General features: G+C 41.6%; 1 protein-coding gene across 12 annotated transcripts in view; it reads left to right on the top strand.

Annotated features, from left to right (window-relative positions):
- ntng2.L (netrin G2 L homeolog) overlaps positions 1-20,015 on the top strand; it is a 44,768-nt gene extending 24,753 nt beyond the window's left edge. The window contains exons 3-15 of one of the 12 annotated variants that reach the window (XM_041572424.1): positions 2,374-2,546; positions 4,413-4,439; positions 5,160-5,264; positions 6,618-6,683; positions 7,701-7,790; positions 8,550-8,615; positions 12,326-12,391; positions 12,846-12,911; positions 13,150-13,215; positions 13,751-13,825; positions 14,836-15,003; positions 16,604-16,738; positions 17,978-20,015. In XM_041572424.1, the coding sequence (XP_041428358.1) occupies positions 2,374-2,546; positions 4,413-4,439; positions 5,160-5,264; positions 6,618-6,683; positions 7,701-7,790; positions 8,550-8,615; positions 12,326-12,391; positions 12,846-12,911; positions 13,150-13,215; positions 13,751-13,825; positions 14,836-15,003; positions 16,604-16,738; positions 17,978-18,192 (1,318 nt within the window). In that variant the 3' untranslated portion in view covers positions 18,193-20,015. Of the gene's footprint in view, positions 1-2,373; positions 2,547-4,412; positions 4,440-5,078; positions 5,265-6,617; positions 6,836-7,700; positions 7,791-8,549; positions 8,616-12,325; positions 12,392-12,845; positions 12,912-13,149; positions 13,216-13,750; positions 13,826-14,835; positions 15,004-16,603; positions 16,739-17,977 lie in introns of those variants that run through there. The other 11 variants (XM_041572423.1, XM_041572422.1, XM_041572428.1 and 8 more) reach the window with 11 other exon arrangements.
- Positions 20,016-20,838: the final 823 nt, after the last annotated feature.

The raw sequence follows: 20,838 nt of genomic DNA, 5'->3' as shown, positions 1-20,838 counted from the left end.
TCTGTCACCGACAGCCTAATAGGGTCTAATTGAAGTTAATCAGGCGTGGGGCTGATATTCCGATGGAGTCACTTAAACACAATTTGATTCGACGGAAGAGAATCAGTTCCTGAGTAATTACCGGCCAGCTCTTACCAGAGTAAGCCTCCGTATGTGACAAGAAGGGGGCGCCTGGGGAGAACAGTGCCTGCCCGTGCTAATACCATTTAAATATAGACTTAACCAGCATTCAGATTACTGCCGTGTGTTTTACTTGGCTGGAAATCTCCACTAGCCTTCACAACTTTTGGGTTCAGTTGTAAAAAATATTTATTAAAGGTTTATTGTCCAGATCCAATTAACGCTCCATAATAACTCCTTGCCTTTCTCCTCTCCCTCCTTAGGGTTAGTCCACACGAGGAGATTCGGAGGTGATTTTCTAATCGCCTCGTCTTCTGATTGACTATCTCCCCGAACTGCCTCAGCGTGTTTTCCCATAGGCTACAATGAAAAGTCGCCTGCGCTAATGCACTTTTCAATAGTCACCCAAAGTTGCCTCACTGAGGCCAAACCAAATCGGAACCCTATATAACTTTAATAAATTGTCAGGTATCTCCTCCTGTGCTCCAGCTTTTCTGGTGCAGAAGAAGGGTTCGGATTTGGATTCTGGGATCTGGCTGAATCCTGAGAAGGAGGCTTCAGTCCATACTTAGTTCATTTACAACCCTGGGGGGAAGCAAGTGCAAGAGCACTAAAGGGTGCAGTAGGGAAGGTGTGGAAAAAATGGCCTATTATGGCAATGCTATGGTGGTGGCCATGTACAGACCTGAGGGGGTGCAGATGGGTCTGGGACATCGCAGCCTGTTACATTGAAGCAACTTACTTTTATACATTACTGAGCCATTAATAAAGCCGTACCGCAGAATGCAGTGACCTTGTTTTCTATTCATATATGCAGATAAAGCACCGAGTCGAGTGCGGCTGGAGAATACAGAGTATCTTTAATCCCCCATTCGACTCAACTTTATTTTTTTATTTTTTTTCCCCCCAACAATAACCTTTTCTTCTGATTAAAGTAGCAGGTGAGCGACTCGGCAGGCCGTGGGCACTAAATAATTCATCTCTTCAGCGCTTGCCTGTGCAAGTACTCCGGACAGGAATGCAGAGCTTGCTCAATGGCACACGGACAAGGCCAGAGTAGGGCTCTTTAACCTGTCTCAGTTGTACCCATTCAGTCGATGCCATGAGGTGCGACTTCTGGATCTCAACCGAAATCTGAAAGAAAAAATAAAGTTATTCGTATGTGTAATTGCTATGGAAAGCAGTTTATCTTTTTTTGTTCTCTTCTTCTGAGTCTTGAAACAATGAAGCAGAACCAGTTCTCCTCCAGGGCTCTTAATCAGCTGGCTCCTTCTGCCTTATCTTTTAGGAGTCAGGCCCAGCAGTGCACAATATAAACAGCCAGACAAGACCCTGCTTCACATTTACACAAAACCGTAAATCCAGCAAACCTTTAGGTTTAATACATTAAAATACACAGTCTTATTTAGAGGATGGAAAAGGTGCAAATGACTACTTACATTTCTATAAGAGGCATCAGGGGTGGTGTGATTGGCCACATTGTGCGTCAATCAGGGAAGAGTCTTGTCCAGGTTTCAGAGTTCGGAAAACTAGGCAGGCAATTGGCAATCCTAGCAAACGTCAGAAACAGGTCTATAAAGAAACATGTTTTTAGCAATAGCATGAAGGATTAATCAGCAAAGAATTGTAGAGATCCAGTGTAGGAAAACTGGGCTTTAGAAAGGGGCGTAACTACAGAGGAAGCAGACCCTGCAGTTGTAGGGGAGGGTGGCAGGACTGTAGGGGGCCCAGTAAGACCCTAATTAATAAACAATTTCAATATTAGAAATTTAAGTCTTTGTAGAACAGGCCAACTTACCAATGGTTTGGGGCCCTAAACTGAACTTGCTATGGGGCCCAGTAACATCTATTTACTCCGCTGACTTTAGAGAGACTCCATGGAAACTAATGGCACAGGGATTTAATCAGCCATGTACTGGGGCACTCACTTTTTCGGAGGTCAGCCCATGAATATGAAACTTGGTGCTTAATATAAAGAAAAACTCTCAGTTGACTGGCTGATAGTGTGTGGCATTGTACTTGGTATAAGCCTGAGGGCCAAGAGTTAGACACGTACCTAACACTCATTAGATAAATTAAATCTCTGTGCTGTCAGCCTTAGAATATTCTAACATGCAGATGTACTTCTATGTAAATGTATCATTTCTGTGTCTTGCCTTCTTCAGCTTCCGAAAATCAGATGCTTCCATTGACATTGTGCTGTTTATCTGATGTTCTTGGCCTTTCTCATGCTTTGTCCCTCTTCTTTTGCAGGTGTAAATGCAATCTACATGCAAACGCGTGTAACTTCCGGGATGGAGCCTTGCAGTGTGAGTGTGAACACAATACTACAGGACAGGACTGTGGGAGATGTAAGAAGAGCTTCCGCAGCAAGTCTTGGCGTTCTGGTTCTTACTCCCCAACACCCAACGGATCACCAAATGCATGTAGGTAGCTAAGAACATTGGTGAAGCCACAATTGTTGTATAAACCTGGGTACAAGGCTGTTACAGTGGCGAAAGCTAAACTGGAGTGTCTGTGCCCTATAGATAGAAAGCAGTTTCTACATACACCTCTCAATGATCTTGACACTTGGATGCTGGCCTTTTGTAAATAGAGTATAATGCTGCAAGAGTTTGGAGTGGGTGAACTAAACTAGAGGAAATGATTTTCTGTCCTGGGTACCCCTGGGACTATAGCAGGGTGACTGTTACCCCAATGTTTCTATATATCTGTAACCTTGTTATGAGCTAAGGGGGCCCAGTCTGAAGGTCAGTTGTGGGAAGATTTGGGGTGAGTGCTTATTTGTGCCCTGGGTACCCCTGGAACTATAGCAGGGTGACTGTTACCCCAATGTTTCTATATATCTGTAACCTTGTTATGAGCTAAGGGGGGCCAGTCTGAAGGCCAGTTAGGGAGATATTTGGGGTGAGTGCTTATTTGTACCCTGGGTACCCCTGGAATTATAGCAGGGTAACTGTTACCCCAATGTTTCTATATATCTGTAACCTTGTTATGAGCTAAGGGGGCCCAGTCTGAAGGCCAGTTAGGGGGAGATTTGGGGTGATTGCTTATTTGTGCCCTGGGTACCTCTGGAACTATAGCAGGGTGACTGTTACCCCAATGTTTCTATATATCTGTAACCTTGTTATGAGCTAAGGAGACCCAGCCTAAAGGCCAGCTAGTGTGAGATTTGGGTGAGTGCTTATTTGTTATTGAGTATCTTTGGAACTAGAGCAGGGTGACTGTTACCCCAATATTATAACAAATAATTGTTGCTGTGAAATGTGTGAAAGTCTTGTGCTGCTATCTCATCTATAAAAAATAAAAACAACCAGTAATAGGGAAGATTTTACTCCATATTTCCCTAGGGAAGATTTTACTCCATATTTCCCTATACTGCGTGCGATGCATATTTGGCCCAGTTTGGCTAGCCAGCAGGCACCCACGCATTGCCACTTTAAACATTCCAAAGGCGCTCATCCAGAGATTGATTTTCCAACTCACATGCTGTCATCGCTTTCCAAATCAATCGGTGTTCCTTTTTTTCCCCCTTCCTTCCTCTCTTTAAACATCTGCACTTTTAAATTGATCAAAGGGAGAGCAGGATCGTTCAGAGGACTTGTGACTAGAGTGTCACCGGGAAGAGAAGATTTTCAAAGAGAAAAGGCTTGTCAGATTGAGCCAGCAGCCTGTATCCCTTCAAAGGGCCCGACAAAGACATTCAGAGCTTAAACTGAGATCCTTGTTCTCTCTATTTTTCCTTTCGCTCTGCACTCTGTTTCCTCTGCCCTTCAGCAACCGAACATTAACTCTAAGGCTTCCCATCCATAAAAAGAAATGCTCTCTTTTGTTAGCAAAAATTTCTTCCAAATCAGTGGCCGTAATGACTGTCAGCTCAACTGCCTGTCTGTCATGGGAGCTGAGTTTGAGATACTCTGTGTGCTGGTATTTAGACTAATACAGGACTTTTAAAAAAAGAAGGCCAAATATATATATATATATATAAATACACTTATGCAAATGTATGAATGTGCTACACAGCTCTGCCTTCATACTTAGACCTCTAGTGGAGATACAATAGAGGCTAATCGATACTTGTATTTCTGAACTGCTTGTTGTCCTACTCAGTGTTTTTGCAACCTGGTTTCCTTCCTCTTCTCTCCAGTCCGTCACAGTTATAGTCAAAGGACCCTTGGGCTTTTAATAGCTTGTTGCCTGAAATGTCTTTTCCCAGTTGCCCCCTCTGTTCTGCTAGAGAACCCAACTAGTCAGAGATGAACCCCTGCTAATGACTTATGTTTCCCTTACAGGTGCAGCGGCTGGTTCCGCCTTTGGCAGTGAGTAGATGCTTTGATTTCCTTGTGTGTTGTCCTCCTCTCCACTGCCATTCCACCACATTGCTCCATCCTTTACCCATGCTGTGTGCCTTTACTTTCACTTTGCTATTCTTTTTTAATAGCTCTAAGTTGCTTTGTGTTGCCATCAGCGTTAGTGGTTCCTCTCACCATTGGGTGCTTTGCTTAGGCTTGCAAGTTGCCCTTAAGGGTCTGAGATCTAGCCTACTCTACTCTAGCCTACTCGAGTTTATGTCTACTGCAGTTTGATTTCAAAGCACACTGAGGATGTCAAACCCATGAATCTTCAAGCAGGGATCCAATCATCTTTATTTCAGTGGTTGTAATGCAACTTTTGGGTTATCCTACAGAACCATCAACATGCATGTGCCTTTGATAGATACAGTTCTATATTATCTATTTCTTTTTTTAACGGCAGTAGATAGTTAAAAAGCTAACTGCTGGTTGGTTGCTATGGGTTACTAGACTATGGAAGTCCAGCAACCAGTCAGATGTTTGTTTTTTCTAATCTAACTGCAGTAGACAGCTTAAAGCTACCGGCTGATTGGCGGCAGAGTCCTAATCTGTTGTATGGAACAATGAAAGCTGCTTAGTTGAATAACACAAATATTTCTATTATAGATATGTCAGTGGCACTCATGCTAAATTACAACTTGCTACCATATGGACCTGCACACTTTGTCCTGTCTTGTGTCTCATTAGTATCTGAGAAACCAAGAGCAGAGACCCCAGCCAGCACGCCCAGGCCAGTGCCAACATCTGATTCAGTCACCTTCCCTGAGACACTTGTTTCCACCTTTTTGAAAGGTTGGTCACCAATGTTTATAATCCTAGCAGCCCCTTCCCACAGTCATTAATACATAGGTAGTTCACTAGCTAGACCTAGTAGACCTATAGTGCATTTTAGATGCTTATAAATAATTACTGCCTCCTTATTATTTACATGGAGTTATTATAGTCTTATCTTAGTCTTATCTTCATCCCCTTGGAGCGCATTATTGGTCTTTCTGGAATCAAAAGGGCTAATCTTTATGTGACCACTGGTAAGAATGGACTGACAAAAAAGAACAATAAGGAAATATTTAGCCCTAATTGTGTATAAGGATATTAGAAGCCAATTATTTCTTTCTGGTCATGGATGACTGGAATGACTTTTAATATCCTCATATTAAGGGGGAGCATGACAATATACAAGTCATGTGACATGAGGGACATCGGTAAGCACCGATGACATCCCTATGATCTGTTCAAGAATATATTTGACGCATTATTCAAGGCTCTTGTGCATGAAATAAGTTATTCCTCAATCCAGAAAGTGCTTCGGATTTTCTGTTATATCATGTGACATGTTTAAATTGAACAATATGTAAGTGGGTGGAGCTTGTGGCACTAGGTTTCTCATGTGTTTAGGAAATAATAACTACAAGGGTACACATAGAGGTACAAGAATTGTGACGGTAACAAGTGTTTTGTCCCATACAGACCATGTTTACAGCTATGCTGAACCTTCAAATAGCGTTGAAGATGCACTTAAAGTAGTATAAACATATATTTTGCTAGAGCAGTGGTTCCCAAACTTTGGGGTTAGCCCCCTGGGGGTCTTGGGGCAATGGTAGGGGGAGGGGTAAGCATGGATACCTGTTAGGTTAAGAAATGGGGAGAGTGCCATTTGCTCTGTAACCTGGTTAAGGTGATCCTGACCAAAGGATGGACATCCAATGGCTGCCTAGAAAAGTCCAACTGCTTGTCGAGACAGTGTAAGAAAACCCAATTCATTATCTAGTGGAGCATTTATTGTAGAGTCCTGGAATGAAATTCAGAATAGGCCCTGGCAATGCAAGTACACAGGAGGCCCAAACAGCCCCCACCAGCCCACTAAATAGTAACAGACTATGGCATCTTACAGCAGCACCTCTGGCCTTTGCCAGAATCCAAAGATTGCCAGTCCGGGCCTGCTAACATAAAGTTGAAGATACAACATTTGGTCTCTGTGCTGTTTAGGGTGAACTACATTAGTAAAGTAACATTTATGGAAACCCTTCTTTGATACAGTTCGTTCTTGGTTTGAGGATACCTCTCCTAATTTCTGTAAATGCCCTTTGTGTTGCTGCCATTGTTTCTTCCTTTAATACCTGTTTCATTTAATTGCCTTGTCGTTAGCAGTGGATCCCATAATTGAAACTACAGAACTGCCTGTTGTCCCGGAGTACACAGAAAATAAAAGAGGTACTCTTAGAATATAGATCATCTAGTGGCCTCCTCATAGACTCCTTTATCAGTTATAGTAATAATAGTAGAGGTGACAGCAGCCTTTCTAACCTAGGGGTACATTTATCAAAGAATGAAGTTCCGGCACTAGAGTGAAATTCCGCAGCTCTCCATTCATTTCTATGGGATTTTGAAAGGCGTATTTATCAATGGGTGAAAGTGAAATTTCACCCTTTGATAAATACGCCTTTAAAAACCCCATAGAAATGAATGGGAAGTGGCGGAATTTCACTGTAGTGGCGGAACTTCACTATTAACTTCACTCTTTGATAAATATACCCCCTAGTGCCTTAATTAGATTCTTTCTAATGTTGTCATAATAATTCATTGATTATATCCATTAACATATATTGTCCCTTTCAAGGAAAACTTGAGGTTAATCACACTAAGCATTTAGTAGACTGCCAGGTAAAAACATCTTACTCTAGTCTAGGGGGACAGTATATTCTTCAACAAAGGCCCATTATAAGTAGAAGCTTCTGACACACTTCTGTGGCTTATTTTCCCTACAATAGCTTATTGTTGGCATGGTATATAGAATGGTTAGACATTGTATATTCTATTTATAAAGGCCTGGCACCTTTTAACTGTTTACTATTATGAGATAGAAACAGAAAAAGAAATCTCACTGACCGGGAAGAATACATTTAGACACCATAGTGATGTGTTGATCTTGAACTGTGAAACGCAGCTCTCTGGAGTTTGCTCCACACTTGATGGTTTGAGAGCTCGAAGGCTGGAAGACAGCAATTTAGCAGCAGACAATGCTATCGATTCCATTAATCTATGTTGACTTTCCATCTTTGACTACTGAGGCATCATGCACCGCACTGCCTAAATGGAATCTGCCAACAAAAATACTTGTTTGTTCCTATTAACCTAAGCTGCCTTGAATTGGGTTTATTTTAAAGGGAAAGTAAATGCAACATCTTTACTAAACCACATCTCTCACAACTTACCCGGTTATCCTGTTAGACTTGCAGCCCCATCAAAGCAGCTTCTCTGTTGTGGCCCCTTTACAGGCAGTCTCTCCTCACTCTGAGCACTTCAATGCTCACACAGAAGGTAGGTCTGAATCCGTACCCTAACCAGGCCTACGTAGTTCTGCCTACTTTGTCTGTTAGAGGCATCAGCAGTGCTAATCCTAGCTTTGCTTTTATTGCATTGTGTAGGCCAGGAATCTCAGTATACTCTTATATCATAAACAGATTTATCAGGCGGAGAAGGCAGTAGCCAGGGATTCCCACGATGATGCTCGGCATGGAGAGTCAGATGTATAAATCTCCCCTTATGCATCCTTGGGAAGAAGGCCAAGCAATATGAAGACATAATTGCCTTCTTTATCACAGCGAGCAGGATTAAGTGAAACCATATACCACTCTATATGGGTGGGGGAATCATAACTACAGCTGTCGAGCTCCCTTTTAATCCACTCTTCATCTTAAATTTCTCCCTACCCAAGGACTTGGTTGAGCTTTGACAGCTGGCACTAGCCTTCTGATATCTCTATAATTAAAGATACTTTATCCAAGGCAGCTTGACCAAGCCTGATAGATATATTCTATGTATGTGGGGTATGTCATTGGCTAGCAGAGAATGCTGGGGCTTGTAGATTAGCAGCACATGTCGAATCTGGGATGAATGCAACCTGCTTTAGACACTCAGTTAGTGGTGGAGCTAAAACACAAGGTTTCATGGGCAATCCAAAATAGTTGGTTCAACTTTTATCTCGCTGTGCTTACTGCTATAGTCTGAACAAGCAACGATGACCAATCTCTGTCTGCTTCTAGTGTGTCTCACTCACTCAACCATGTCTATTTAAAGTTATCCAGATATCACTGACCCCTCCAATGCTGGATCAAAAGCCCAAGTTGCCGGAAAAAATCCAAGGTACGTTTGGTGGCATAACAAAAAAAAGACGCCGTAGGGAATTACTATGACGTGCGTATGATTAGGTCAAGCTTGTACTGGATCTGTGAGAGTGGTGTTGGTGCCTCCAGCTATCATGGAGGCAGGCATAAGTAATTCACATATATAAATATACAGAGATGTATTTTTATTATTTAAAGAGATATACATATGAATGAGGTCCATAAAAAATAATTGCACAGAATTATCCTTTGGCAGTGCTGTAACCCTGTCCTCGGATTCTTCCTTTGCCTCCTCACAAAAGTTTTCCTTGTCAGTCCTTTGTGTCTCTTTCTGGCAGTCTAGATCCACAGACAAAGCACTTTCTACCCATCTCCTATTCTCTCTCATCACCGCTGATCAAATGTTTCCAGCAGACAGGAGTTGGGGGCTGTTACCTTGGAAACATGGCCCTTGCAATTTTGCCCTGAGCTACAGCCACCTGTCCAATGGCATTTAGCACCCTCCGGGCTCACACTAGTCGACACTGACTTGTAACTATCCATCTGTAGAAGCTTGGAATGAACAAAAGGCCTTTCCATATTAAAGTCAAATCATCCCTGAGGCCTTATACAGTGTTAAAGCACTACAGAAAGAAGCCTCTTAAGCTATGGGCTGTCAGTAGAATGTATGATTCTGGGCCGTGGGCACATATGCAAGCAAAACAGTGGCTTGTATAGCAAATGAGATTAAATAAATTACAGATCTGTTCCATTGCCTAGCAGGGGGTGGTTACACTGACAATTGTGCTCAATTGAACTGACACAGATGGCTAAGAATGCCAAACGTTGGGCAGACACATAATGCTGATCTCAATGAGTTTGGTCATTTACACTCTCATCCAATGTGGGTTTGATTAGTACAGATTCAGTGCAGTTAGAAGTTGGGGGTGCACTAGAGCGCTGTGATAGCAATTTATAGGTGGTGGGAAAGGGCCCACTGGGTTCCAAACCTCTAATCTAAATCTTTATCAAGCAGTGGGCTGGACTAAAATACTCCGATGGCAGCTTAGAGGAGCAGGGAATCTGTATCTCAAGCAGTGGGTGGGACTAGGACTTTCTGATTGCAGCTTAGAGGGGCAGGGGGTCTCTATATCAAGCAGTATCTTTCAGAAGATTCATTCAGTCACCTTCACCTGTGTATCGTGCTCACTCTCCAGTCAGGCCACACCAGAAGACCCACAGACAATTGCAGCAAACATAGGAATGGATGGAGCACATAAAACGCAGTCTCTGCTGCAAATAATTATTTATTGAATCACAACATGTTTCGGGTCACAAGTCTTGATAAAGGATCCTTGTGATCCAAAACATGTTGTGATGGAAGCTGATAGGGGGCAGGTATTGATGCCTACAGCAGCGCTCTAGACTACAACGCATGAACTGGCTGACTGGACTCTAAAGGCTTCTTAAATCTGATAGGGGGTCAGCAAAGAACACTAATGGCATCTTACAGTGGGCTGAAAGATAAGTTGTAAACACTGCAGTTATGTAGATTTCTGCATCAAATGCCTGGTTTAGTTCTCCTTTAATATTATGTCAGCGTCCAGGTATCATCTTTCTGTAGTATAAGGGCATTGACAGTTATTTTTTTTAAAGGGTGGGGGCTGGTGTGGAATGGAACTAATAGTAAACTGATATTGGATTGCCTTTGGGATTGCCCAGTGAATATTACCCTCTGCTCTGTGTGCACAATGTCACAGACGCTGACTGCCCACATCTCCGAGTGAGTCAGTAATGGAATTAGTATCAAGCCAACAAAGCACTGGTGTCAGCAGCAATGATGGAACAGAGTAAAAATGTATCTTCATAAATACAGAAATAACCCCTGGCTGTCACCTGACCTTCTACCCTAGTGTACCCCTCACTCCAAGGGGATATTAAACTACCTTTCATATTGTGCACGAACATGGCTATTAACACTTTACTGGCTGGCCAGTCTACCAGTAATCAGCTTCTTTGCTAAGAATGCCCCTGAATGTCTGGCTGGAAATAAATTGTCCCCAATGAAGAATACCACAACAGTGCCAGTAACTTTACTGTGCAAGCTATCTAGATTGATACAAGGTCATTGCCTACCCATAAATACCATGACTTGGGGACAGCTACATTTGTGTGAAACCCTATTATATGCCACTTTACTCTGACACATAACCCATCATAAATATCACTGTCAAATGCTGAAAACCTGGGGTGAGCATGTAGCAGGGGTCCCTTTAATCTGTGTGCTTGTTGCACACATATATGGATTTTGCATCCACACAATTCAGTCAGTTTGCAGGGTTGCTCTAGGCATTGTGGGGCCACTGATCTGCGTTTATGTAGCTGAACCGTTAGATTAAATAACCACAAATGTGCCTATTAGAGGCCAAAGGGAGGGATACATACAGGGGTTCAATTATCAACGGTCAAGTTGTGTTTTCCTAAGAAATTCAAGTTTTTTGGGGTCCACAACTCAAATTTTCAGATTAAAAAAAAAAAAACTAAATTTTTTCGGGTCTTCAAATTATTTGAGATTTATTATACCCCGAAGTTCAAATAGCTCGAATCTGAAAATACTCCAGCCAAAACCTGTCAAGGTCATGTAAAATGGCAGAGGTCCCTAAAACCATTTCAAGATGTTAATAGCCTTCATGATGTTCACGTTTTTTTTTGCTTGAAAACGTGATAAATTCGAGCAATTTGAGTTGCTTTGCGTGGAAAACTTGATTAATTAATTTCAAGTTTTTTCTTAAATTAGAAAACATTCGAGCTTGTGAGTTCATTCTAGGTATAAAACCTCACAAAACTCTAACGGCAGAGACACACGCTCAGATTCGGGGAGATTAGTCGCCCAGCAACAAATCTCTTCTTCGGGGTGACTAATCTCCCCGAACTGCCTCCCCCGGCTGGGATCGCCGGTGGGATGGCACTTGGTGCACTTTGTTTTCCAAAGTCGCCTGAAGTCTCCTCACTTAGAAACTTTGGGCGACATAGGAAAACAAAGCACTCCGAGAGCCTTCCTGCCGGCGATTTAGATTCTAGCCAGCGGGAGTCAGTTCGGGGAGATTAGTTGGCCCGAAGAAGAGGCGATTCATTGCCGAGCGACTAAATCTCTCCAAATCTGAGCCTGTGTATTTGCCCTAAAATTCTACCTTTGATAAATAACCCTCGACAGTGTTGGACTGATCCACCAGGATATAATCAAAGAGTAAATAGTTTGGAGGTTGGGGCTATGGTGTAAGGTTTTGTGGTGGCAGCCCAGTCCAACACCAGATACTGTCTAGTTAATATCAGCTGAGAGATGGTGGTGCCTTGTTTATACCAAGATAATATCACGGCACATTCAGCCAAGAAGTTGGCTTTCTCAGTATCTAATCATCACTTTACATTTATAAGTCTGCCTTTGCATGATAAATGATACACTTCTGTTAGGGAAAACCAGGTTGCAGGTAATTAGCATTACAACAACACAACAATGAAAAAAAATAGTGTCTGCAAAGCAGCTTCGTATTAATGTGATTTATACACCTCCGTGTTCTGTTTCATATATAGGTCAGAAAACTAAGGCGGAAGGCTAGCATGTATAAATATACCCTGTGTAATAGGATTTATAGGCCGCTCCTCTGAATGGTGCATTGAAGCCTCTGATGACAGGCAGTGTGCCCTATGGAAGCTTCATGTCTCTGCATTATATCCCTCTCTTTGTTATAGCTGCACCTCCTGTACACAGAGAACTGACTGTGACACCAGCTTCAGGCAAGAAACAAACCATGACAGGTACTTTGTAGCCGTAGTCAGAATGCTTCCACCTTCATAAATAAAAGACGCAATTTCCAATACCAATAAAGTACCCTAACTAAATGGCCTTTATTTCATGCCATACATGTTTGTTATTGTGTTGCATTATGCAAGGATATTGTGTAGAGAGGAGGCAAGAGCTGCAAAGCATTCTACACTTACGATGGGAAGGTCGGGTTAGTTGGGATGACCCCAGCATGTATGTTGGGAGCGCTTGCCTCATTTATACAGAATTTCCCTGGACACAGTGATTTAACTGTAATGGCTTAGATGGGTCAAAAACTTTGACAGCCCTGTAATTTTAAAAATGTATAAAGTTTAATTTCCCTACTGAATGGTACCACTATAACATCTGAGGCAAGGTGGCTATTGATGGCAGGCAGTCTGTTTGGAGACTTCATGTCTCTGCATCACATTTTTCTTTTTGTTCTAGCTACATATTCTGTAAATAAGCCATTGACCGTCACTCCAGCTTTAAGCAAGAAGCAGACAAAGACAGGTACTTTGTAGCTACAAGGGAATGGTCTGTAGAGTAGCCTCATTGCTCTGCACTTGTGGTGTAGATAGTAGCATTCCAAGAGTTTTGCACTTCATGTTGCTATTCTATGTGGGGAAAATTTAGACATGTTCTATGTGTTCTGTGTATCTAGAACAACGCTATAGAGGTGTGTTTATAGAAGACTGGGCTGTCTGGTTGAGTATAGAGGTTTTTAATTAATGTCTTGTTTTACATCCAGTTGCCCCTCCTCTAAGCAAAGAATTGCCTCTCCCACCGACCTCTGGCAAGAAGCACTCCAAGACAGGTACCTTGTAGCCTTTAGGGTTTGGTCTGTAAAGGGCAAGTGGTCTCAAGGTGTAGATATCGGGTGGCCATGTATAGAATTGTATCTTTCAGGTGTGGTGGACAGGACTGTCCAAATCCCATATATAGTTAATACATATCTCAATGGGTGCAAAACTGAATGTAGTTCACCCTCGTCGTTCTTTATACTGGTGATTGCAGTAGATATAGTTTAGAACTATAAATACTTTAGCAGAACCAAATGAAAAATGTAAAGTTGCTTTAGACTTTTGTCTAGCACTTCCTGGTTCCTTTCTAGACCATACACACTCAGGAAGTGATGAGCAGATGATTATTGCTTCCCCAATTATGGAAACAATGTAAAAAAAATAAACTCCCAAGGAATTATTTTCTGATTATGTCAAGGAAATTCTCTGGATAGAATCTTCTTAAAGTTTAGTAGATATTGCAACTCCTGTTGGCCCTAGTACCTTGTTGAGTTTAATACTTGCACAGTTGATAATTCCGACCAGAAAACTTCTTATCTTTTACCAAAGCTCCACCAAAGAGCTCCAGTCCCCTGGAAGACTCTGCTGTCAAAGTCAGTGAAACCCTTGGCAACAGTGTAAAAGGTAAGCGAGAAGCATAAAGTCCTTGCAGCTTTAAAAAGTTTCTCTTGGCAGCCTAAATTTGAATTTAGTCTGGAAATCTGATGATACAAAGGTTTGAAATCATCCAAAAAAAAAAAAAAAATAAGGTCATTGCTTTAATGGATACAAGTTGCTAGATTGACTTCTGTTACTATTTTTGCACTAATTATTTGTAAATAAGTCTTCCAAAAACTGGCCTCTTCTCTCCCAGCCTATCGCTTAGCAATTGGTTTATTTAACAGTGATGGTTTCATGCGAGAAAAGCAAAGCACGGAGTGGTATAAGTACAAGAGTCATTAGGGTGAGTGAAGTTCCAAAGGAGACTTGACTTTTTTTTTCTACTCTGCTCTTATTCCATCTCATTTCATTATACAGCTCACATCTGCATGTCTTTTATCTCATTGCTTGTTCCCACCACTCCCCAACAATGTGCTTGTTTTGTCACTTATTATACTGGAGATTCGGTTATCTTCCCAAATGTCTATTATCAGCTAGTCTTTCAAATTAAGTAAAACATGGAAAGCCACATTTTACTGGATATTTTGATGTTTGACCCCAGCTATAATGTATGATATATCTTGATACCTGACCCCCAACCATAATGCACAATATATATAGATGCCTATCCCCCAGCCTATTTCAATGCCTGCCCTCATCTATAATATCCATTATAATTATATGCCCGGCCATGAACCAGGGCCAAGAGAGAAGGAGCTGGAGAATGACCACATCTCATAGCCTTACCCCAATTATAATGTATATGATATTTAGATGCCTGGGCCAGACATAATGTACATGATACTTCAGTTCCTGACTGCCAACTTTGATGTTTTATATATTTAGATGCCTGACCACCAGAATTATAGGATATTCAGATGCTTGAACCCCAGTCACATAGTATAGGAAATTTACATACCTGACCACAATCCAGGGCAAGGGAAAGCGGAGCCAATGTCTCACAACATCTAACAGGCTTTCCCCCAACTCCTCAGATTGTGAGTGTTATGGGCACTCCAACCGCTGCAGTTACATCGACTTCCTGAATGTGGTGACTTGCGTCAGCTGCAAACACAACACCCGTGGTCAGCATTGCCAGCACTGTCGACTAGGGTACTATCGAAATGTGTCGGCTGAGCTAGACGACGAGAATGTCTGCATAGGTAAGTTACACATCCTAGGGGTGACAATGGGCTGATGAGGTCCTTGTCCAATGGATTTTCCAACCAGTCCAATAGATTGATTTTTAGGCAGGCAGGGCCTCATACATGAGCCAATGACTTGGTCTTGGAAACCAAGTTGGCAACTTTTACTGACCCATGCATGACCATCTTGAATAAATGAGGTGCCCTGCCTTTCCCAAACAGTTTTTGTTTTAATTCATTTAATATGAATCACTGAATATTACTGATTAGGGACTTTTGCCTCCTACTTGACGAGAAGAGTTATAATGTCCTGTCCTTCTCTGTGTGACTTGTACCTTCAGTTACAATTAGTCTCCTGGATGTCAGAGAACAAGGGATAATTCATTCACTACTAGAGGAGGACACTCATAAACACATTAGGCTCCTGCTATTGAGCAGGCGGCGGTGTTGCCATTCTCTGCTGAGTAATGGGTCACATCTCACCCTTTGTTAATTTGATCATAATGGTCCGTTTGCTCATTTGTACTGCTACAGTCTCAGCCAGGAAAACTGGGGATGAGGAGGACAGAGCAGCAATACATTATGCAGCTGGCTTCTTATTCTCAGCAGCAGGCTTATATGACAGAGGAGGTTGTAATTCTCACAGGGCTGTATGCAAAATGTCAGGAGCCTCATTTATCAAGGAGTCTTTTGGTGCAACAAACGGAAAAAAAAAATGGATGCAACCGTGTCCAAAAAGTAGAAGATTTCCTCAAGACTAATAAGCCGTTAGTGTCCACTAATCTATGCAAAGAGTACCCCATCTGTCAGGCAACCAGTCTCGTTATCTACTGAGGAAATCTGACCAATCAGAGGTTAAAGGTCCTTGTTTACTTTAGTCCATGTTCTGTGGCGAATCCTCAAGGATGTCTGGTCTCAGATGATAATCTTGTCTGGAACATTTTGGGGGACTTGAGACATATGTGATGACAATAAAGATGATAATATCTCAGCAAGTACATTACACTTCAAACAGCTCTGCTCCAAAACCCAATTTTACAATCCTTATGATGTAAACAACTAGGCCCATCATTATTCTATTAAGCATAATTCAAACTATAAATATGCTTACACTTAATTAACCTCATTCTAACACACGTAAAAATAAGATGGTATAACTTATCCTCACAAATCCACACCTTGATGCCCACCTTGACAGCAGGATACTTATTTTTGCTCCAGTATTGAAGTAGAGTTCGTATCTAGCAGATGGAACCAAATTTTGTGGCACACGCAAAGCATCAGGAATTCAGGAGGACAGCTATGCAACATGGCTGACAAAAACAAAAGGCAAATTGCACCAAGTTTTGCATTTTGCCTACTGTTAGTGAATGAGGTCCATCTCTTGTAGGAGATACAAAAATATGCTGTTTGGGTGGGCGTTTGAATCGGGAAATCCATCCTCGTGCTCGGAATATGCTGAGAGGAAAATAAAGTATCCTAATTAGTGTTGAATCCTCTAAGCTAGCAGAAAAACAACAGAATCCCTCAAATATTTTTAACAACAGATTCTTTGGCTTTGTATTATTTAAGGGTTTCAAGGGCAAGTGCTTAACAATGTGATGACCTTACCTTGCAGAATGTAACTGTAACCAGCTGGGCTCTCTGCACGACCGTTGCAATGAAACCGGCTACTGTGAGTGCAGGACAGGATCTATCGGCCCTAAGTGTGACGACTGCCTGCCGGGATACCACTGGAGGCAAGGGTGCCAACGTAAGTACTGCTGAAATAATATACCCCCCCATAATCAGGTAACAAGCACCAGGCCTGTCTAGCAAATGAGACGTGAGGAATTGAAATGACCGACAACAGAATGTGAAGTTAGACAAGTCGATGACTTTTCTAGTCTTTTTTCCAGCCCATAAATGTTTGTATAAGTGGAAAACAACAGACATCTTTATGGAATGAGTGCAAGGAAGACAATCTGACAATGCACACATCTCCCTCAGGGCTCATGGACCTGAATGACGTGGTCAACTTAACCTATGACATTCAGAAGATACACGATACACGACTTTCCCCCATCACAATCAACATGAACCCTAAGTGGTGCAAAATTAGCTCTCAGAGAGATTGATACGACCCTCTCATTGAACCAAAACAAACCGTTTTTGCACAAGATGCATTGCAGACCATAATATGACCGATTTCAGTAACCAGCAGCTGAGCACAGATTAATCCATGTATTGATGGAAGATCTATAGTAAGCGAGGGTATAATAATGTCGCCTGTTAATTTTAATCTGCTCGCTTTTATAGATTTTTTTCTGCCATTCCATTAGAAAAGCAATGTTAAGAGCAGGAGGCTTATTTGGGAAAGCCAACACATTTTTTTTTGTTTTTTTAAGGCAATTGTGTCTACAAACCAAGCTGATTTTGTTTGTTTCAGCTCTGTTATTTAAATAGAATTTACTGGATCTTGAGAGCATTAAGTCAGGCTATTAATATAAAGACTCATTCCACTGAACCATAATAGCATTAGTGAGATTTGGTACTGATGCTGGTTATCAGGCCAGTCTTGCAGTTGGCGTTTCAGTTTATCATTAGTTCAGTTGGTTTGATGCCCTATGTCATAAAAAATTATTTTGCTTCCATCTCATCAAACCAATTCTGTATTGGGCTTTATTGTGCTGAAGCAAAGAAAGGATTTCTCCAAAGGAAGCATGGAACTGTTAAGAATGTTGTACTCTGTAGCCTTAAAGGAGAATTCAACCCTAACGTTAAAAAAACCCTACTCCCCCCCACCCTACATAGTCCTCCCTCCCTCCAGCCTAAGTGTTACCCCGGACAAATGCCCTAACGTTTTACTTACTTTTGGCTATATAGTGTATCTATAGTTCTGAAAGCAACTTTCCTTTTCCCTTGACTAAACTTAATTCATAAAATTCAATCTTTGTTTTCCACGCGCTTCTCTTAAATGGTAGTTTTTAACTTGTCTTCATATGTTTTGTAGCCAACGTTTGCGACGAGGAACTCCTGATTTGCCAGAACAGCGGTACCTGCCACCAAGGACAGAAATGTATATGTCCAGTTGGCTTTAAAGGAGCCTTGTGCCAGGATGTCAAATGTGATTCCAGCCACAGGAACTGTGACTCCGCTTCTGGTGCTTTGGCCAGCTCTTTTTTTCTCCTCGTTTTCACTCTGATGCTAAGGGTGGTGGACATTTAAATCCCTCAAAATGTGGTTGGCTGAGAACACTGCAGGAGGTGTGTCAACATGTCAGGCAAGCCCCTGTTATGGAGAACAATACAAGGGGTGGTGTTTGGTAGTAACTCAGCTTCTGCAGTGCCTTATTGCCTTTTCACGTGAGACATCTTAAAAGCTTTAATAAGCCCAATGATGTCTTTGAAGACCATGTGCAGAAGATGCAATCAAAGTGGTCTACGGTGAACGATTCGTCCTCCTCATGAAAATGGCCATCTATTCTGGGACTGGACTGGCTTGGGGAAATCTCTAACCACTCTTTTGGGCTCTTGCCAGATGGCAATAGACATGTTCACCAGCCTGATCAGTTCTGAATTTAGAAAGGTGGTTGTCACTTTAATCGCTTCCTATAGTAGACACCTGGCTGGGGGGGGGGGGTATTATCACTAACGAACATAGAGAATGTTGACATTTTATCATTTCAGGAAACAAGGGGCCATGAATATATTTTAAAAGAGGACACTTAACCTCACCTTATTGAAACTGGACCCCGTGCCAAAAGAACATAAAAAACCCCTAAGGACTTTCAAATAGATAGATGTATAAGAGACAAAGATTTCCACTGCAGAATTCCGACCACATAACGACAGAAGGCGTATGAATCTCATTTTTGGCTCTGACTGTTTGCGGTTTCCTCGTGCAAAGAAAATTGGCCGCCTGTTCAAAGTGACACAATTCCAGCTCTTATTTAAGAGCTGTTTTGGAATATGCAGTCCCGCTTTTCAAGTCCCTTAAAAATCGACAGTTTCAGTTTTCCGTCACCCCTCATTTTTCTTGGTACCAAAATACGAAGGACCAATGACTTCTGATTGACCCATTCCGAAGACTTTTGAAACACAGGAATACAAACGCAACGAATCATTTTAGTGTGACGATGCGATTAATTGTTTTGCTGTCAAAAGAATATGGTCGGCCAAGGCAGTTTGAATGCTACTACAGGTTTATTTCATCAGTTCAAAGTAATGGTCTGCAAATATTACATGGGAAAGATTCACGGGAGAGTTTTAGGGCAATTGCACATGGCGTGATTTCAGGACTTTTGTGGCCACACTTTTTAGTACCTCAGGGGTGGTGCAAAAATGTGCCCGTTCCAGTTCTCATGCAAATACTTGTTGCTTGGAATATAAGGGTTTGCATGAAGGCTTTTTAGCAACTGCCACAGCAGTTATTTTTTTCTCCAACTCCTGAGCTACTAAAAATTTTTTATTTATATAGTGGCAACTTTACAGGGGTTATACATCAGTCCCTGCCCCAGCAGAGCTTTCAATTGCATTTACATACGCAACGGTCAGTTTTATCAGACACCAGTTGGTAGTTAACAGAAACAGAGTATCCAGAGGCATAAAATTCCTTCCAGATGCCCTGGCTAGAAATGAACCTAGGACTTCAGTGCTACCCCAAATTATGGGCACTGAAGTTTCCCCATTTGACACTGCCCTTAAACTGACAATTGCTAACAAACGCCAATGGCTGTAGCTGACAGTTTTTTGTATCGACAGCGGGAAGATGCCTTGTGTAACATATACACTTGTGACAAAACAAAATTATCATGTGGGACTGCCTCACTCCTTTATCGACACAAATCTCAAAACATAAATATATGGATATAACAGAAAGGTAAAGTGCAAAATGAATAAAGCTATAAATATATTGTATATTGAGATTTTTTTTTTTTTTGTAGAGAACTATTTTTGTTTCGATGTTCTATAAATGAGAAAGAGAGAAGGCTTTATCTTACAGACGTGTGGAAAATATCCAAAGTAAAGCAATTGTGTATTAACACTAAATATTTGTCTGCTTCTTCTCATTCATACCATCTTTAATCTACAATAAATGGAGGCCATATTGTTTCCCTTAGGCAGCACATTAAGAGAGGACATAACGTGGGGAGCACATTAAATGGGTACAGCAATCCGGCATTGCCTCTATACTGAAATTATAGCCCAGATCTTGTAAGTATTGGAGTTTAATAAAGATTTTGAGGTTCAAGCTATGATCCAGCACCAATCTAGATATGACTACAGTACTCAGTCTGTTTTTCTTTCCTAAGGAGTGTAGCGATCGATTATCTCTGTATATCCTCAGTACCTGACCTCATTAGTCCTCTGACATTTCTTGTAATTGACAACACATAACACAGACCACTTTACCGACCCCCCAATGCAAAAAGTTCTCTGAACAAATATTCTCTGAAAATATTCTACACTAGGCTATGATTTCCAAGATCCTTTGTGACTTGTACTTGCATCTTCTATAGGATGTGCATCCGCTGCTAATACCAAGACTGAATAGGCGTGCAGCAGACCAAAGGTGCCTGCAATAACAGAAAACACCAGTTAAGTACCAGATAAGAATAACTGTCAGGTCAGTGGAAGGTATTCGTTTTAATTTGTTTTTGTATTTAAATAAATAGTAAAGCTGTTAGACTATACAACTACCAACAAGACACAAACTAAGCCAGTAGCCTACAGTATATAAGCTATAAAACATCACTTGTTAGTCTTGCTTCTATTCCCAGGAGACGTACCCGCCATTTTGTTCTGTCTTTTAGCAATATTCCCATTATCCAGTAGAGAATTCTGGCTTGATAAATGGCGCTTTTCATTATGA

This window comes from Xenopus laevis, chromosome 8L, assembly GCF_017654675.1.
Source record: "Xenopus laevis strain J_2021 chromosome 8L, Xenopus_laevis_v10.1, whole genome shotgun sequence".
Lineage (NCBI taxonomy): Eukaryota > Metazoa > Chordata > Amphibia > Anura > Pipidae > Xenopus > Xenopus laevis.
The sequence above is the reverse complement of the archived record's forward strand: the minus strand, read 5'-3'. Positions and strand labels throughout refer to the sequence as shown.